General features: G+C 44.4%; 1 protein-coding gene across 2 annotated transcripts in view; it reads right to left on the bottom strand.

Moving 5' to 3' along the window:
• COPS2 (COP9 signalosome subunit 2) overlaps positions 1–9104 on the bottom strand; it is a 470627-nt gene extending 461523 nt beyond the window's left edge. Inside the window, exon 1 of one of the 2 annotated variants that reach the window (XM_086958269.1) lies at positions 8777–9104. In XM_086958269.1, the coding sequence (XP_086814395.1) occupies positions 8777–8830 (54 nt within the window). In that variant the 5' untranslated portion in view covers positions 8831–9104. The remainder of the gene's footprint in view (positions 1–8776) is intronic. The other variant, XM_086958268.1, reaches the window with a different exon arrangement.
• Positions 9105–20303: the final 11199 nt, after the last annotated feature.

The raw sequence follows: 20303 nt of genomic DNA, 5'->3' as shown, positions 1-20303 counted from the left end.
GAAACCAAATGGGCTTTTATGTAATGTGTCCAGCAAGGTCATTAACATTTTTGTGCACTCTACTAGATAATTTAGTGGCATATAGATCTTTTTGGATGGATAGATAAAATATGGAGTTTTCTTTGTGTGAGGTTAATAAATACACAGGGTTGCAATAGTCTGTTACTCAAACCACTGCATTTATGGAAACACAACTGTTGCTGCTTGTATTGCTGTGAAACAATACACTACCAGTATCTAGCTCACAGATAAAATAAATCAAACACACTGAATGGACTAGTGGTGTACGTCTAAAGAGAAAGAATGTAGGAAATTATGAGCTCAGGTTAAAAAGATACACAATTGCACACAACAGAACACAACTGTCTGCAACAGATGGTTTGAATTGGCGAAGCACACAGCTCACGATTTAACTTCATTTGTAATTTCTGTCGCATTTTTTTTTTAAACAATGGGTATATTCTAGTAAAGTTTAAACAAATACCTAAGCAGAACATTGCAATCCTTTAAGTATCCATCCACCCTCTTTCTTCAAAAATGAAGTTTGCTCCTAAATAAACAGTACTTAACCCCTTCCGTGCGGCCGCGATTTTCCCTGTGTGCGGCCGCCGGCAGAACACGGGCAGGCCATGACGAACCCCAGCCGTCATCAGCACACGAGCACCGTAGTTCATGGCGGCTGGGGTTCGTCACCAGCATGGAAGGGGTTAAACGATATGAACGTCAGTTAATGAGGGGAAATGCAATGAATGCGAGGGAAATGCAATGAATGCGGTGGAAATGCAATGAATGCGGGCAAAATTAACAGACACTGAATTACATCAAGACACAACCGACAAGTCAAAGATAATCCAGAAACTTTAAACATAACGTGAATTTGTAAAGCGCACATCACCCAGAAGGGCATCTTGGCGCTGAAAAATAGACGTTTATTGTTACCAAACTCAATGGTACTCATTTTATCAACCTCAGAAGGATGAAAGGTTGAGTGAACCCACCTAGATTTTAACCTGTAATCATGGTGTCAAACACAGGCCCCTACAGTGGATGCATTAGTCCACTAAGCCACCAGACCCAGCAGAACGTTGGATTACCAACTCGAAAACGTAAAATATTACAGAACGTTGACAGATTTCTCCAAATAGATGGGCAACGCAATCACGGAACAGACGAACCTTAAATATTAGAGTAAACTGTAGCTGTGGAATGCGCTAAATCAATGTTACGTTATGTCATCCTTATGGAACAGTTATCACAAACCATTGTGATTAATTCAACCTTATGAAACAGTAATTTAAAGCCATTGTGACGACTGTTGAAAAATCTTACCCACGTGTTGTTCTTAATATACACGTAAAACAAAGAAAGACTAGGTAGTAGGTCACTGCACACCCTCCACGATAATCAAGATCAAAACATGTCAAGTGCGATGGCCAATGATAGCAGGCTACTCGGAGCCCCTTTCAAATGATTTCTAAAGCAACCTCACAAGACTATCCCTTAGTGTCACAGAAAAATCTACTTCGATCATCGCGTGCCAATTAGATTGAATGAGGACTCATCGTCCATTAGTTGTGCAATGCATCATTTTTGGCGACCTCCACCCACACTTGTAAGATGATACTACCAGGGCAGAGTCAAACTCCTTAAGAGAGAGTTCTTAATAAAACTAAATGGACAATAAGGGATATAGCCAATCTAAAAATACCTTTAGGTAAACCCAGGGTAATACCTTTATTCGCGGGTACCTAAGGTACAGTTAAAACCAACAACAGGGGTAGTTACGCAGGTGCAATGACTCACACATCCCAATGAGCCAAAATGTTTCTGCACACATACATGCCAAAACTGGGCAGGGGCATTCGCCAGGGCCAAAGTGGGATCCACATCTCTATTCCTTGCACTAAATTAGTAAGGAAAAAGGACAGAGTTGGAAAACTGTGAGTCCGACCTTGACAACCCAGGTGATCATGGTCCCTTAGTTCTGGGAAACTGGAGTTCCATGGTTTGGGAGGGTGGGGTATCCTCTTTAGTCAAGAGAAATACAGGCGAGAAACTTAACTAACCTCCATCACCCAGCCGCTCATTTAAATGTGTGACTACCGAGGACACCCCCTCCTCCCAGACCAAGGAGCTCTAGGTTTTCCCGAGCTAGAGGAACATGATCACCTGAGTTGTCAAGGTAGGACTCACGGTTTGACAACTCTGTCCTTTTTCCTTACAAATTTAAAGTACGGAATAGAGATAGGGATCCCCTTTAGGCCTCACACATGCCCCTGACCAGTACTGGCATGTGTGTGGGCAAAAACATGTTGGCTCATTGGGATGTACGAGTCACTTTATCTGTGTAACTTCCCCTGTTGTTGGTTTTAGGGGTGCCTTAGGTGCCCGTGAATAAATGTACTACCCTGGGTTTACCTAAAGGTATTTTTAAATTATCTGAGTCCCTTCTTGTCCAGTTAGTTTTATTACTATCAGGGCGGACCCTACCTCTTAAATAGGTTGGGTCCGCCCTAATAGTATAATCTTACCAGGGTGGGAGGAGGTCCCCTAAAATGAAGCAATGCACAACTAGTGGGTGAGTCTTCCTCATCCAATCTAATTGGCACTCTAGGATCGCGATAAATTTCTCTGTGACCCTAAGGAATAGTCAGTAGCCTTCTATCATTGGCCATCGCACTTGTGATGTGTTTACCTCTCAACATACAAAAAAGACAGGCATATGGCTGTGGCACTACTTAAGGAAAGAGTAGAGGGCTGTCACAAGCAATGGTCATTGTATAATTTGCACGGATCCAGAGAAGAATATTACAAAATCTAGAGCTCCTGTTAATATATATATATATCAATCCAATCTCCGAGCAGATGACAAGGTGATAAGCTTCTGGAAATGAGCTACGTTGATAACATTTGTTCATATCGCCAATCTTTTAGGAAGTAACAAATTGGGATTATTCAAAGAGTTCTGTTCTGCCAACATTAATGTTCAGTTCACTGGTGTATTGCTACTGGCAGAGAGAATAGTGTCCAGAACGTCCTGGTGACATGCAGAGAGCCTGGAACCTGCTACAATACTTATGCATAGTACCAGGTCTTCTCTAGCGACATGCACACTACAATTACCCCTAAGGGCAAAACGAGTGGCACCCAAGCCTCATTTTTCAAAGTGCAGAACTTTGACTAGTCGAAGTCAGGCACTCATCAGTCCTCTTTCTTGTTAAATTTGAATAGGGAAACATACTTCATCAGCAAGGTTATTCTTATCAGCCGGGAAGGAGATTTCCCCCCAAAAGAGAGGGGTTTCAACATCCAGGCCAGTTGATGCACAATTTTCCTATATTTAATATTCCTATTGGTAATAGGTTCAGTCCTCTTGAGGGAATGGACTGACTAAAGGGATCTAATATAACAAATTATGAGGAAATAGCCTCTGTAATTCTAGACCTAGAGAGCCAGGGCAGCCTTATAGGCCCAAATCCTGAGTCCGGTCTAGCCAAAGGGAGCATGAGCGGCTCCCGATGCCTAGACGGTCTATTTTCTGGGTCTAACCATTCTGAAATTCTTGAACAAATATTGGATCAACTTTTTTTTATCCAAATAAAATCATGAAACAGGATAAGTCGCCCTCCCACGCCTGGTATAATACCTCTTGCTGCAAGGCAAAAAAAGCTTTAGTAACTTCCTTTAAAGCCAAAGACCGGCCCTAATTAAGGTCGGCAAGAGCAAACTATAAAGCAGTTACTCTAGAAGCTAAGCAACGGTGGGAAGATGAAAATTGGGCCACAATGAAAATTGCATTAGGGGACAGAGACATGAGGACCTTCTGGGGAGTTGTTAATTTAGGAACGACTACCCCCCGAAGTGCGGCAGAACCAAACCTAGCTGTAGAGGTTTGGCGGGAGCATTTTCTAATCCCTTTATGTTAAGGAGCGACTGCCTGGTGATGATTTCTGTCCATGGCCGTGACCCGTCAGTTGCTTGTCCCTCAGCTAACCAGGATTCAATCCCCTTACCTGATGGTGACGTGGGTCCGAGTATAAGCTTAAAAGAAATAAAGGACGCACTAGCAAGGATAGCGCCGGGCAAAGCTCCAGGCCTGGACAAGATACCTGGAGACCTCTTCAGGAGTGAACCTGCTATCTGGACCCCATATTTTCGGATGCTTTTTAATGCAATTATGCAAGGCATGAAGATTCCCTCGAGCTGGCTTGGTGCAGAAATAATGCTGATTTTTAAAAAGGGCTCCCCACTTATCCCAATCAACTATAAACCTATTAGCTTAATAGACATTTCGCAGAAAGTATTCGCACGACTCTTACTCCTTAGACTAGAATCATGGATGGAAGAGAGGAGGGTTCTGTCCGCGCTGCAGACTGGGTTCAGAGAAAAGCTGTCGACCCTGGACCAAGTACTAATACTACAATTGAAGTCTGCAGGGGGGCAGCCTCTTCTTAATCTTTGTAGACTTGAGATCTGCATTTGATTTAGTACCTAGGGAGAAATTATGGCTGGTCTTGGGTGAGATGGGGGTCCCTGAATATTTAATCCGACTTTTTAAACGCTTACATGAATGCAACTATGCGCAAATTAGGCACGGCAAGGATGGTAATCTCACAGCACCGATACCCATTAACCGTGGCATACGCCAGGGTTGTGTGCTTGCTCCAACTTTATTTAGCCTCTAAATTATTGGCCTGATTGACACCTTGCTTGCAGAAAAAGGCCATGATGCCCTTAAGTTAGCCTCCCTCAGAATATCGGCAATGATGTTTGCGGACGACACTCTACTGGTAGCTAAATCGCCTATGGGGTTACAAAGGTTTTTGGACAAATTTGAGATATTCTGTAGAGAAAGAGGCTTAGAAATAAACCTACAGAAAAACACATTTATGCCCAAAAAGCACACGACCTAACCCGTCCTTAAATGGTAAACCTCTTGAGAGGGTGTCATCCTTTGTGTATTTAGGTATTACAATTTCCGAGTCTATGGAATGGGAGGCCCACATCACGAAATCTACGCTAAAATTAGCGCAATCCACAGGTGGCATCATGAATGTTTTTAATAAGTCTAGCAAAAGAATTGTCAGCCCAGTGATAGAAATTTATAGGGCACAGACTAGAGGTGGAGCTTTATATGGCGCAGAGTTATGGGGTCACCGAAGCATGGAGAAGCTAACGCAGGTGGAGAACCAATACTTAAGACAGTTATTTAGCACCCAGCTGGTCCCTCTACATCTTGATATGGGAATAACACCAATAGCTGAAGTGGCGAGCCTCAAACCTATAATGTATTGGCGCCGCCTGTGGACCACCCCCGCATTCATTTCCTACAGGGAGGAATTGTCAGAGGTATTGAGGGCACGGGGTGTTGCAAAGTTACCGTGGTTCGACCACATTAAATCATTGCTAATTAGCATGGGCTTAGGGGATTGTTGGTCTGAACCTGAGGCAGCCTGTCTCTTAATATCTAAGGATTAAATGAATGTACTTTACAAAGACAACAGACCGGCTCAACTTCATATCTCTTCTAGAACCGGGAAACTCATGAGAGCTTTTGTAGAAATAAAAGATATTCCTTGCTTCGAACCGGCAATAGATCTCATTAACCCACCAGCAGCAAGGAAGCTCTATTTACAGAACAGATGCTTCCGCTTCGCTGCTTCACATCCAAGTGGAGAGATCAACAAATGATTCAGTCCCCGGCATGTGACCACCCCGAGGAAACCGAGCTTCATGTTTTTTCTAGCTGCCCAGGCTATCAAAGCAAGGAGACGTTGGTGGGTCCAGATATGTAAAAACCTTGGCAATAGGCGCTGCCTTGAAGTATTTAGCATATTGAAATCTGATTCTAGCATCCCAATAGTTTACCTGGTTGCAGGGTTTTTCTTCTCCATGTGGTGCACCAGAAGGGTTTTTTGAGATCTTGAAATATATATAAATTTCTTTATTCGGTTTTTGTCATTATAAAACCATAAAAGCAACAGTATGAAATTTACAGCATAAAAAATAAATCACAGAAAAAGATTTTTAAAGATTCCTTCGGTGCCTAATAATACATTTTAAAAAGTTCAGTGTATGGTAACAGGTGCGCTCAGAGTCTAACATCTGTAAAAGAATCATGGCCGGACGACATTGTCTAAGACCCCAGGCTTTTAGTAATGAAATAGCCAGATTTTCCTGTGAGGGAGATAGTATTTGCAAAACAGTATCGTGTGCATACATGTTTGTGCGGAAGTCTCGTCACAGGGGCACAAAGTCAATTTTGATTCCCAAGTGTTCATTTGCGGGAAAGCGACTAGTCTGTGAAACAGATTAAGTCTAAGTCTGGTCAAAAGCATCCTTTCGTATGAGTTAATTTCCAATGCAAGATAAGGCTGGATTTGTGGCGTTAGCTGTACCATGTTTGCGTGTTGTACAGATTGTTTATTAGAAAGCAGGGTAATTCTGAGTGACTCTAGGTGACTCATTGCTTTCTGTTTCAGCTCTTTCTTGCTTATCTCAGTCAAAGATAATGGACTGAAATAAAATCTTTCTAGACCCATATCCGTAAAGAATCGTTTGACATAGGTAAGCCAGGCTATTCTGTGCGCATTGTCCAGGGCCATTGAGTCCTCCAGAATGGCCTTGGTCAGCATGTTCTTATCAGATAACCATATGCGCCTCCAGAGTAGCAGTGGCTGGACTTTTATTAGATCCTCTATGTAAGGGATTCCCAATTCCATATGACATGCATATGTAGATGAGCACTTGGGGGCAGATAAAAGGAATCTAGTGAACGAGTTCTCAGCTGTTTGAAGAGATCCGGCGTCAACGTGTCCCCAAACGCCAGCCCCATATAGGGCAATGGCTAGGCATTTTGCAGAGTAGATTTGTAACATCTCCACTGGTGATCTCCTTCCAAGTCTTTGTGAGAAGCTGAAATGTCGCATTGATTGCACTATGGTGAAGTAATTGTAAAAGCATAGTAAGCTGCTTATGCATTTGTATATCCTGTATAGTCTTAAAGTTAAGAGCTCCTGTTTTTTTATACAAGTTCTTTTTAGCTAATTTATGTATTTATTATTGCACTACACACTTTCCAAAATTAATTGTGTACGTTTTGCCTAATTTTACACATCAATAATCGAATGTACTTTAATTTGAAAACACTTTCTAGGTCATTTTGACCGAAATAACGTCTTTTTGAACCTGAACCTAAAACATATCCCATACTTGCGGAGTACTAAGCGTTGGGGGCAACAGCCTTGCTGGTAAAGAGTCAGCCTTTACTACCGTGGCACTGCGAATAAAGCCAGCCCTTTTCCTGCGACAGACAGGGTAATCATGGAGGCAGTGCTGAGCCGACCCCGCGCTGCTGCAACCCCGGGAGCAGCGCCGGCCAGCAGCGGCAGCATCAAAGTCACTGTGTGCTTCGGGAGGACCCGGGTGGTGGTGCCACCCTGCGGGGACGGCAACCTTCAGGTCTCCAGCCTCATCCAGCAGGCGGTCACCCGCTACAGGAAGGCCATTGCCAAGGATATTGGATACTGGGGGCAGGTGCATCGCTTGGAGCACGGTGATGGACGGATCCTGGACCTTGATGACATTCTTTGTGACGTAGCCGATGACAAAGACCGGATCTACTTTAAACACCACAGAAAGAAATGTTCTTTAAACATCAACACCCCCAGAATATTCACTCTGCAGAAATATTTGCTGTTAGGAAAGTGATACCACTTCCCCTGGGATCACAGCTTACTGGACTTTGGACGTTACTTTGACTCGTCTAGCGGTTTGTGTTCCTGTCGCCCTTTCCCTCCTCTTTCCATGCGATGTCCTTCACCCTCCCCTTCTCTTTTCCACCTTCATTACCGGTCTACTTCCCCAGCTCCTTCCCGCCTCCCCTGAATCTTTCCCCTTGCTTGTTTTTCCCTTTTCGTATTTGTGCCTATTGTTTATCTTGAAATACTAGTAACTATGTTGCCATGCTCTAAAACTGTGTAACCTTTGTAACTGTGTAACCTGTAACTATGATCTGATGCTCATGTAAAGCGCTCTGATACCTCCAGGTCTAGCCAGCGCTATATAAAACCTTTAAAATAAATAAAATAAATAAATACCTCCCTGGTAAAACACTTGAAAATCACGCCTACGTTGGGCACTTGTATGCCAATTGTGTATCATGCTCTGCTTATAGGGGGAACTCCAGGGGTTCACTCTCAACCTTAGTTTCGAAAATGTTTCAAGTCAGATCGCAAAACACTGAAAACACTGTTGGTGGGCTAAGCACATAGACTCTTGCCTTTCAGCGGAGGCTCCACGGCACAACCCGCTGTGAATGGACAGTCAAGAGTCTCATGCTCAGAGCTGGAAAGCCATCTGCCAGTGTATAGTGTCCACCTCATCCTCTTCGCCCTTCCGAAGAGGATAGTCAATAACTCAGCCTGCCACGGACACTCACTTGTTCTTGTCCGGATCCAAGCACTGATCTAGGAGGCACACACAGGCCAAGTAGCTCTTGAGAGAGTCAATGGGTCGGCCTTCTTCCGCCGGACACTCGGCGCTTCGCACCACTACATGAACTCTTTCTGTCTGAGAACTTAAAGCACCGAAGTCGCCTCTATCTCCGCTAAAGTTCTATAGACCCGGCCTGCTGTCACCGGACATGTTCTCCCCAAGGCTCGGCAGGCCTGCGTCTATGGTCTGTAAGCTTGACTCGCTGCCCCCGGGTACTCCACAGCCGGTTGTACCGGTCACCATAGGAACTCCCCGCTTAGCCCCCTTCCCCTACACCTACCAGGTCATAGTCCTCCTCATCATCGCACATGAAATCATCCTCCATGTCAGACATCTTGGCCGGGGAAGGAGGGAGGGAGGGGAGGACTGGTTTCGAGCGCTCCCACAATCCTGTGCGGCAGCGCCACAGCCTGAGCTATCCGGCCGGCCACCCTAGGAACCAGTAGTTTGCTGCTTTCTCAGTTCCGAGGAAAACCGAATCTCTGTGACACAAGAGAAAGAGACCGCCCAGACAGGGCACTTCACTGCAGATCAGTCGAGGAGGGAGGGCCCGCATGACGGCTCATTACCACATGACCTGTCAAATCGACGGTGTCCTCCTTTGTCATAGTAGAAACTAGAGAAATACTACACTTGACGCTCTCCAGGAATAGTTAAACCGCGGTATTCCGGCCGTCATAGTAACCAGCTGTGCAATCGGTATTTTTATATATGCCCGTTTCTCATTAAAATAAATTGTAGTAGCGGCTCGGACTGATAACGATATTTTTGAAGCAAAACTTAGCTGGTGATAAGTTTATACATATTTTAATGCAGATTTATATAGCGCGAAGTCGACCCGAAGGTATTGGAGCTCATTACATGAGCACCGTAAACGTTTCACAAGGACACGTTCAGGCATATTACAGAGATTTGCATTTTTTTTGACAGAACTGACTCTTGATGGAGCGGGATTACCAGCTCAGTTTACCATACTCACCTGGGCCCTTAAACATTCACATTTTGAACCGGTAATCCAACTTTTCTTCCTGCCTATCAGAATTTTATTCACCTTTAGAACTTATACCTGTACAATATGACTTACCAAATCCTTGTCACTTGTGCTTTAAATCCTAAATCTATGGGATCAAAGGAGTTAGACTAATAGGTAGAGAATAATATTTACCTTTATGGAAATAACCACAGACTCGGGTAAGTTTTAAATACTTTAACTATGCAATATTTTGTGAGTCAGGTGTGATAGAGCGCGGGTTCACCTGCCCAGAATTTTACCATACTCACCTGGGCCTATAAAAACATACACACTTTGAACAGGTAAACCTACGCTTAACCAGTGATTTAATTTAACCTTTTAGGACCTATACCGTGATTTACCAATCCTAGTCACCGGTACCCAGAGTCCTAAGGGATCAAGGGAGTTAGCAAGAAAATAGGTAGTAAATAAACATTTACACTCATAAAATAAACACCGACTGTGTGGTTCCGTGATTCCGAATTGGGTTCGATAGTGCTGAAACCCGATTTATAAAGATCGTCGGAAATGGACGATTTTGGTCTCTATAGACCGCGAGTGTAGCGTGTCTGAGTGTTTCTATATGAATCGATATAGGAGAACACTCTGTATTCGAGGATTTAGTTTGAACCCTCGGGTTCCATTTTGTAATGTGGCAGCCATCTTGTATGGTTGCCCTAACATAGGCCCTATGATTGTGGCCGAACGAGTCCTTGACACGTACGCCTTAGTTGACTTCTGGTTGACCTGGCCGAACTGACTCCTTGCCTGGGGCGAATCCTGCTGAGCCAGTTCCTTGGTTAGCAGCTGCACTGATAGAGATCAAAGAACAGGACGTGGTCCGAATTTATGGCCCACCATTCCCACTCCTCTATCTCCTTTCCATCTGTTTCTGCTTTTCCTTTACGACATGTTCATCGATCTGAGTTGAAGGTTTTATGATGGGTTTGTCCGGCCTGATCGAACAGGAAACTAGCATATGTGCGATCGTTTTTGGTGGGCTGGACAACGGAAAGTGGGATTAGCTTTGACTGTCGTGATTCGTTACTTTTTGAAATGCTACTTGTTCATTGGTTCGTTTTGTATGCACCAAATGTAAATTGTGATGTTGCCAGAAGCGTAATTTTCGGCATAAAAGACCGAGTTTTGTTCATTGAGGTGGTGCAGTCTCTTTCAAACTACCCGTGTGTACTTCGTAGACCTCTGTCCCTGGTTGCAACCATTAAGCTTTGGTCTTTTACGTCATCGAGAAGTATCCCGTGTCTCTGTTTGCCAAGACAGGGGAATCCGGGGTCTTTGGGTGTTGCCCTGACACCGCTGGGTTTTTGTATTAGTATTGGTTCCGAGAAAACCCAGTACCTCATTTGGCGCCCAACGTGGGGCGACTTCAGCGGTACCGGTCCAAGCCAGAGTTTCGTGAGGAGCGTTGTGTGAAAATTCCGGAGGTTGGCCAGCCACTTCAGCGACCCCTGTATGTCGACGTGGTTCCGAAGGTTTTTGCTGCGAGGCTTCCCGCGTCCCGACGGCTACGAAGGACTGCTGCCCTGACTGTCGCCCTGTTTTGGAGCCTTAGACGTTTGTAGAGCGAGACGATTGACGGGTCTTCTGGTGACGCCATCAACAATTCAGTTAAGTTTAAAGGGAGCGCCTCCTAGTTCTTAGTTCTTAGTTTGGTTTTGTATCCTTTAGTGGATAGCTTTGATTTGGTACCTGCAGGCCCCAAAGCCAAGGGATTCGTGTATTCACAAGTTTTTCGATTTTAGATTACCCTTGTTGTTTGAAGCTAGACTAGTGAGCAAGATGCCTGGTTTTAGCAGTCTTAGGAATTTGTTTAGTTGTGGTACTATGAGGGATTCCCGGTTAGAGGATTCGTGTCCGGTTCCTCCGATCGGAACTCATACATACGAGTTATATGTGAAGCATGGAGTAGGTCCGATTAGCTATAATGAGATTTGGGTAAAATATACGAAGAACGACGGTGTCCTACAGTGGCCCCGTTATGGTAGTTTTGAGACAGAAGTCTTGGATAATCTCGAAGTGAAGTTGTTCAAGAAGAAAGCCCAGCCGGCGATGTTTGACTCCTTCCGCATATGGCGCAAGGAAGCCAAACAGAAAGAAATTAAGTTAGCGAAGAAGAATAGAAAGGGTATGTCAATGGTGCAAGCCGCCGTTGCATACAGGAACGATGAAGAAGAAAGAGACAGTGAGCAGATGCTTAGAGTAAGGAAGTTAGCGGTAGACAGATGCTACCCAGTTTTGCCAGCTACAGAGCAGAAAGACGAAAAGGATCTTGTGAAAGACCCTTTGATGTCGCATTTGTTAAATTCGCCACCACCCTATATGCAGAATGCTACGGCACCACCACAGCCTATTGTGGCCGTGCAAGCTCCTAATGCTTTGCCTCCTGTTATTCCTCTACAGCCAGCTCTTCCGTTGGTTGCTGTTCCCAATGCGCAGCCTTCTCAAGGGTTGCCCACTTTGCCTTCTTCTACTACTGCTGTTCCTATGCCTATTCCGACTATGGATCCTACTACTACTGTTTCGTCTCCTCTTGTCCTTCCGACTGTTCCTTCTCCTAGACAGCGGATGACCGCTGCCTTTTCTAATTTCCTAACTCCTATTTTGGGACAAATGGGTATGTCTCCTATGAATGAGCGTAGACAATTGCGTAGTCAATTGCCCGATACAGATGAGCGAGTGGTTCTAGACCATATGACACGTAGATGGGTGACGTATAAGTCCCAGTATGATCTGGAAGGTATTATGGATGTTTTCCGACAATGGGAAGCACCAAAACAGTGTTATGTTTTCGAACTTATGTGTGCATTCCTCCATGACCAATGGATGGATGAAGTGGGTAGAGTTCCTGTAGAATTGTCCCGATTGCATTCGGAGTTTTCCAAAGGAACGATTGTGAGTCTACCCGATGTTGAGAAAGCGGTTTCAACGTTACTGTTGCTGCGAAGCGACGTTCCTGTTGAACAGTTGTTTGAGCCAGATTCGTCAGTTAGGAGAAAAGCGCGCCAATATCCGATGCGAGAGGTTCCTCCAGTATGGAGACCTGCTGACCCTGCTGCTCAGCCACCGATCGAAGCGCACTTCCAGCGTGTGTGGGTACATGTACCATGGAAGCGTGCAGAAGTTTTAGCGCTTAAGCAGACTTTACCAGATCCGCGAAAGAATCCTGCAGGATATTTAAAGAACTTGCGCAAACTGTGAGTTCGTGCGTCATGAATTTGGCGGACATAGATATGCTTTTTGGGAATGTTGTTCCACAGCCCATTTGGAATGTCATTCGACATACAGATCATGATAATGAATTGAGCGATACGTGGGTGAATCTCGCTGAAGCAAATGATAGACAAGTTGGAGGTGCTAAGCCTGAAGATGTTATTACTGAACTTCCTGGTAGGATTATTACTTTCATGAAGACTTTAATGCCTGAAGTCCGTGTTAATTGGGACAAACTGTCAGCCTGTAAGCATAAGAAAGAAGAGTCTGTTTCAGACTTTTTCTCGCGTTTTGAGGAAACGTTTGTAGATCATAGTGGTCAGGATATGGCTACAGAAGGTGGCCAGAGATTGTTTGTTGATAAATTTGTGCACAATCTTCTTCCCGAGTTGTGTACTAAGTTGAAAGATTCCGAGAGTTCTTGGCCCGTTTCAACTTCGGCGCAGATTCTTGCTACGGCTCAGTACTATGAGAATAGGCGTAAGGATGAGTTAGAGAAAGCGGATAAGAAGACTAAGGAATTGAAGACTAAAGTTCTTCTACAACAAGCTTATCCACCCCGTGTTAATAATCAGCGTGACTATCAGCAGCCTCAACAGTATTCGAGGAACTCGCAAAGAAACGAGACTCCTCAACAACAGCGTATTCCGTATGGGCCTAATCAGTGTGCATATTGTAGAGAAGAGGGTCATTACAAGAATAGTTGTCCCGTTCTGCTGCAACGTGCAAATAGTGCTCCTGGTGTGAGAGGTAGAGGTGCTCAACAAGCGCCTAGAGGTAGAGGTCGCGGACAGAACGCGCGCCCTTTGCCTCCGAAAAATTCAATGAACAGTTTTGATCAACAACAGAATTCTTCTGGTAGGTCTACACAGTACTATGTAGACGATTACTATGTTGAAGGCGATGGAGATCAAAGTAATGATTATTAGGACAGCCATGGACAAAGAGAGGGAGTTGTTTCAGTTCCGGTAGATCAGAGTGGACCTTACGTGGAAGTGATTGCATCAGGTGTGTCATAGCCTTTTCTGCTAGACACTGGTGCTACGAAGCGTTCTATTATGCATTCGAAACTCCCTGGCGCACCTTTGTCTGGCTTAAACAATGTTTCTATAGGTTTTTCTGGCGCCCCCGTTATGAATCCGATTTCCGTTCCGTTGCCTATTTCTGTTGGTCCTCGTAGACTTGAAGCACCCCTTCTTTTGACAACAGGTTGTAATGAGAACTTACTAGGCCTTGACTTGTTGAAAAGATTGTATGCGACTTTGTACTGTTCTCCGTCAGTAGTACATCTTACGTTGGGTGAGAATGTGATTTCTCCGATATATGTTTCAAAAGATTGTCTTCCATCTGAATTGTCTTCTTTACCAGACTCGTTGTGGGCTACGGGTCAAAATGATGTGGGCCTGTTAGACATTCCTCCATATGTTGTGACGTTGAAGGCGAATGCTCAGTTACCTCGCATTCCGCAATATCGTATTTCAAGTGATGGTGAACGAGCGCTTTTAGCGATCATTTATGATCTGATCGACAAAGATGTTATTGAAGAGACTCGAGGTAATGTGTGCAATAGTCCGGTTTTGCCTGTTCTAAAGAGAACTGATTCTTCACAGCCTCCTGTATATAGGTTTGTTATCGATCTCCGTGAAGTGAACAAGATCGTCGTTCCGCAATTCCCTGTTGTACCCGACATTACTGCGTTATTGACATTGATTCCAGCTTCTGCCACTTGGTTTTCGATGATCGACTTGAAGAATGCTTTCTTCATCATCCCGATTGCCATAGGGAGTAGAGATATCTTTGGATTCTCTTTGGGAGGACGAAGTTTCCGCTTTAAGCGCGCTCCTCAAGGTTATTGCGAGAGTCCATCCATTTACAGTCAAGCTCTGAAGACACAACTTGACTTGTTGGCCTTACCGGAAGGTGCGGCCCTTATCCAGTATGTTGATGATTTGTTAGTCGCTGCAGATACTGAAGAGATATGTAAGGATGCCACTGTGTCCTTGTTGTCTCATTTGTCCGAATGCCATCATAAAGTTTCTCTTTCCAAACTACAATTTTGTCGCCAAGAAGTTACCTACCTAGGTCACCTCTTATCGAAGGAGGGAAGGAAACTGACCCCAGAAAGAATCCAGACCATTGCGAAAATGAGTGTCCCTACGACACAGAGAGAAGTACGTGCGTTTTTGGGGATTACGTCATACTGTAGACAGTGAATCCCAAATTTTTCTCTTTTAGAGAAACCTCTGATAGCTCTTACGGTTAAGGATACTCCAACTCCGATTCCTTGGACTGAGGAATGCCAAAAGAGTTTTTCTGAACTACGAAATGCGTTGTGTTCGGCTCCTGTGTTGGGTACTCCCGACTACAGCAAGCCTTTCACATTATATGTCCATGAAAGGGAAGGATGTGCATTGTCGGTTTTGACTCAACAATTTGGCGGGAAGCAACGCCCATGTGCGTACTTTTCATCAACTTTAGATCCTGTGGCTAGAGCGTTGCCGAGTTGCTTGAGAGCAACTGCAGCAGCGGCTGTTTCGATTCGACAATCTGCTGGTTTGGTTATGGATAATACGCTAGTGGTTATGGTCCCACATGCAGTGGATACCTTGTTGAATCGGACGAAGACACAGCACTTGACTAGTGCTCGGTTGTCAGGGTACGAGCTTACGTTGTTAGCAAGCCATGTGCACATCAAGAGGTGCAATACCCTAAATCCGGCTACATTGTTGCCGATTTCGCTTGAAACAGACGATGATAGCGAAGAACAACACAATTGTTTCTTGAGAACTGAGGAAGAGACGAAAGGGAGGATAGATCTGAAGGATACTCCTCTCCCTGATTGTAATGATGCCTTGTGGGTTGACGGCTCGTGTTTTAAATTACCGAATAGCAATACCACTGCAGCATATGCCGTGACGACTTTACATACAGTTGTCGAAGCTGCACGCATACCGTATAATTCTGCTCAAGCAGCAGAATTGATAGCACTTACGAGAGCATGTGTGTTGGCGAAAGGGAAAAGAGTGAATGTGTATACTGATAGCCAGTATGCGTTTGGAGTGGCCCATAGCTTCGGACGATTGTGGCGTGAACGTGGATTTTTGACATCGCATGGGACGAAAATCCAGCATGGGCAACTGGTGAATGAACTTCTTGAATCTCTTACGTTACCTTTGCCGATAGCGATTGTGAAATGCAGTGCCCATAAAAAGATCACAGATGATGTTGGTCGTGGTAATGCGTTTGCGGATGAGGTTGCGAAAGAAACTGCTAGGGGTGTAACGAGTCGAATGTATGTTGTGGGTCCAGCTAGATGGGTTCCGGAGAAAGGCATGTGTGAAGACACCATTGAGAGCGTGAAAATTATTCAGAGTGAGGCCACTGAGAAAGAGTTGGATGAAAGGAGAGAGAGTAAGGGTAGGTTGGATTCGAATGGTTGTTGGACTGATTTGTCAGAACATCAAAGATGGTTGCTGCCAAATGCGTATGTGCTTCCAGTTGTTACAATGGCACATGGATTGGCACACATTAGTGTGAAAGGGATTTGTAAGCTGTTGGCTCCGGTTTGGCAGAATGTGGGAATACCCAGATGTGCAGAGAATTTGGTCAAGAATTGTATGGTGTGTTTGATGCATAATCCTGGCAAGGGAACTCCAACACCAGCTGGTCATTTTGCTCCTCCTACGTATCCGTTCGAGGCTTTGCAGCTAGATTTTATCCATATGGAAAGATGCAACAACTTGAAATATGTGTTGGTAGTTGTTTGTTCTTTTTCTAGATGGGTAGAAGCATACCCCCTTAAGGACAACACTGCTTTGTCCACTGCCAAAGTTTTGATAAAATAATTTTTCCCTAGATTTGGATTGCCAAGAATCATTTGGAGTGATAACGGAAGTGAGTTTGTGGTACGAGTGATGAAGAGAGTGTGTGATGGTCTCGGGATTAGGCAGAAATTCCACGCTGCAAATCATCCCCAATCAGCTGGTTTAGTCAAGTGCTATAATGGCACTTTGAAGTTAAAATTGGCCAAAATTCAAGAGAGCACTGGTTTACAATGGCCAGATGCTTTGCCATTAGCACTTTTGTCCACCCGAATGACTGTGCACTCACAAATGGGTTTGAGTCCGTATGAGGTTGTGTTTGGTCACCCGGCGAATATTTGGGGCGTACCAAGACCAACGAAGTTTAGCGACCTTGAGTACCCTGTTTTGCTTGATTACTTGCGTGAATTGACAACTAAAATGAGTGTTTTACGCCAACAGGTGCACGACTCTCTTCCACAAGCTGCCGAAGATCCAGGTCACATTATTGAACCTGGCTCCTGGATTTTCGTGAGGTATTTTCAATGCACCAAAAACGAACAGCCCCGTTGGATCGGACCCTATCAGGTCCTCTTGTCGACGAGATCTGCGGTGCGAGTTCGCGGAAGGCGTCACTGGATTCACGGGTGCCACACGAAGAAGGCACCCTTACCTTTACCGTATGATAAGTGGGTTCAAGACGGTCTTGCAGATTCTGAGACAGAATCCGTTCCGAAATTTGTTGCATTCAGTGATGCCCGTTTGATTGGTACTAATTCAGAACTGGAGAGCGATCGTCTTTTGCTTCAATACCTCCTGCAAAGCGGTTGGACACTTCTGAGCCTCATCTTTTGTTCACTGATCAAGAAGTACCTGGAAGAGACAGATATAATTTGAGATCGAGAACTAAGGACAAATAAATCTTAATAAAGTTGATTTTTTTTTTACTGTTTGCAGGTTAACTCTCCACCAAGGATCTACGTATTTTTGTTTTTCTGAACTGCCATCCGGTTCCTGCTGCTAGGGTCGCGGTTGCTACCAGTCTTGGGAGTGCAAGCCTGAGACACTAGGTCTTGGGTTCTGTTTGTCCGAGGCAGTCTTCCTGGGTTCAGCGGAGGCCCTCTCAAGCAGAATCAACCAACCACCGCGGGCAGCAACTTTAGTTTAGGATGGATTTCTTTGAGTTGGAGAGACCTGTGCAGACACTGACTTTTAGAGAACGCATTTGCAAAATAATGTCGAAGAAATGTTTTTTAATTCCGTGCATACTTTTACTACTGAGTTTTGTAATCTTCATAATTGGTTATGTAGCATTTGTTTCTAAAGAAATGTCTAATTCCACTGTGCAATCTACACCTTCACCTACTATTTCTTCTCATTTTTTCCACCCTTTGCCTGAACATGAGGTAGTCCGACGTAAGGAATTCGTTAACAATTCCTTTATACAGCTTTTACACCAGCACCAGTTAGTGATCAATACAACAAACTGTTGGATTTGTGGTTTAATGCCTCATACAGCCGATAAAGGAATTCCTTATTTAGTTCTACCTTTTAGTTTGAATGGTTCGATTCGAGCTTACAGAACCATGTTTATATATGCCCATAGCGTTGACCCTTTACGTTCACCGAGAGATAACCCGAAGAATAGTCCTATAGCTAGAGGCATAGTCGATATGATTCAAGGGACTAATGCAGTAGAGACTATTCCTAAAGACGAGAGGCAACCGTATAGTGGCTGGAGCGTAAATGGATATGGAGTAAGTCTGAGTATTAACCAGCGTGCGAAAAGTCCTCTACCGATCTGGATAGTGCCCCATAAGGGTTGTCTGCAGGGCAACGGTAAGAATCCGAGAGCTCAGTTAGGGAAGAGCGTTTGTGCTGAGACTTACGTGTTTCCGTCTCAGTCTTCCCCAGCGTTCTTAACCGCCAAGGGTACTTATTTTGTTTGCTACGACAAAGCATACACATGGTTGCCCCATGATTTTTCGGGCACATGTTTTGTTTCCTTTCTGTTGCCCCCCACTTTTACAGCTGCGGCAGATTATCACAAGATGAGAATTGCTAGAGGTGTCTTTAGCCAAGAAGACACTGCAGGACAAGAATTGGGTGATTTCTTTAAGGGTTTTCTGCCGTTTGGGGGACCTATGGCTAATAGTAGGAATATTCGTCAGCTTACGAGAGTGGTTGAGTCCACCATAGTTGAGACTGCCGGTGCCCTTGGTAATCTGACTGCTGAGCTCCAGTCGGATAGACTTATGACCCTTCAGAATAGAGTTGCCCTAGACGTTATTCTAGCAGATCGAGGGGGAGTTTGTAGATTGATTCAATCGAGCTGCTGCGTTTTTATTCCAGATAATGCTCCGTCAGTCTTCCAAGCCGTTTCCAAATTGCATAAGATATCCGAATCTGTCCATCTGGACAAAGGGGATTGATCTTTGATGGGATGGTGATGGGGATTGATATCCACTTGGGGTTGGAAGATTTTGATGGTCATTGGGATGGTCTTAGCGATTCTGTTCATGTTCTGTCTCTGCGTACAGTGTGCTCCGGCTATTTGTGGCCTTTGTGCTACTTTGTGCGTACAGAAGCCTGTCCGGAGAGAGATTCATAGTAATAAGATGATGCTACAGCAGCATATCGATGACCTGATGAATATAGATCCGGATTCAGATTAAATTGAGTCTGGGTTTATTGCCTATGATAGGGCAAAAGGAGGGTCTGTGGTTCCGTGATTCCGAATTGGGTTCGATAGTGCTGAAACCCGATTTATAAAGATCATCGGAAATGGACGATTTTGGTCTCTATAGACCGCAAATGGCGAGTGTAGCGTGTCTGAGTGTTTTTATATGAATCGATATAGGAGAACACTCTGTATTTGAGGATTTAGTTTGAACCCTCGGGTTCCATTTTGTAATGTGGCAGCCATCTTGTATGGTTGCCCTAACATAGGCCCTATGATTGTGGCCGAACGAGTCCTTGACACGTACGCCTTAGTTGACTTCTGGTTGACCTGGCCGAACTGACTCCTTGCCTGGGGCGAATCCTGCTGAGCCAGTTCCTTGGTTAGCAGCTGCACTGATAGAGATCAAAGAACAGGACGTGGTCCGATTTTATGGCCCACCATTCCCACTCCTCTATCTCCTTTCCATCTGTTTCTGCTTTTCCTTTATGACATGTTCATCGATTTGAGTTGAAGGTTTTATGATGGGTTTGTCCGGCCTGATCGAACAGGAAACTAGCATATGTGCGATCGTTTTTGGTGGGCTGGACAACGGAAAGTGGGATTAGCTGTGACTGTCGTGATTCGTTACTTTTTGAAATGCTACTTGTTCATTGGTTCGTTTTGTATGTACCAAATGTAAATTGTGATGTTGCCAGAAGCGTAATTTTCGGCATAAAAGACCGAGTTTTGTTCATTGAGGTGGTGCAGTCTCTTTCGAACTACCCTTGTGTACTTCGTAGACCTCTGTCCCTGGTTGCAACCATTAAACTTTGGTCTTTGACGTCATCGAGAAGTATCCCGTGTCTGTGTTTGCCAAGACAGGGGAATCCGGGGTCTTTGGGTGTTGCCCTGACACCGCTGGGTTTTTGTATTAGTATTGGTTCAGAGAAAACCCAGTACCTCAACTGGGAAAAGATTTAAACTCTTTATCTAAATATTTTCTTTAAATGTCAGAGTCCATACTAAATTAGATAAATAAATCAAATAAGAATAAAATCAAAGCAAGATGATGTGAAAATATCATGAAATGTTCTTTAAGCAT

This window comes from Lissotriton vulgaris, chromosome 2_1, assembly GCF_964263255.1.
Source record: "Lissotriton vulgaris chromosome 2_1, aLisVul1.2, whole genome shotgun sequence".
Lineage (NCBI taxonomy): Eukaryota > Metazoa > Chordata > Amphibia > Caudata > Salamandridae > Lissotriton > Lissotriton vulgaris.
Note: the sequence above shows the minus strand (reverse complement) of the source record. Positions and strands in the feature narration are given on the sequence as shown.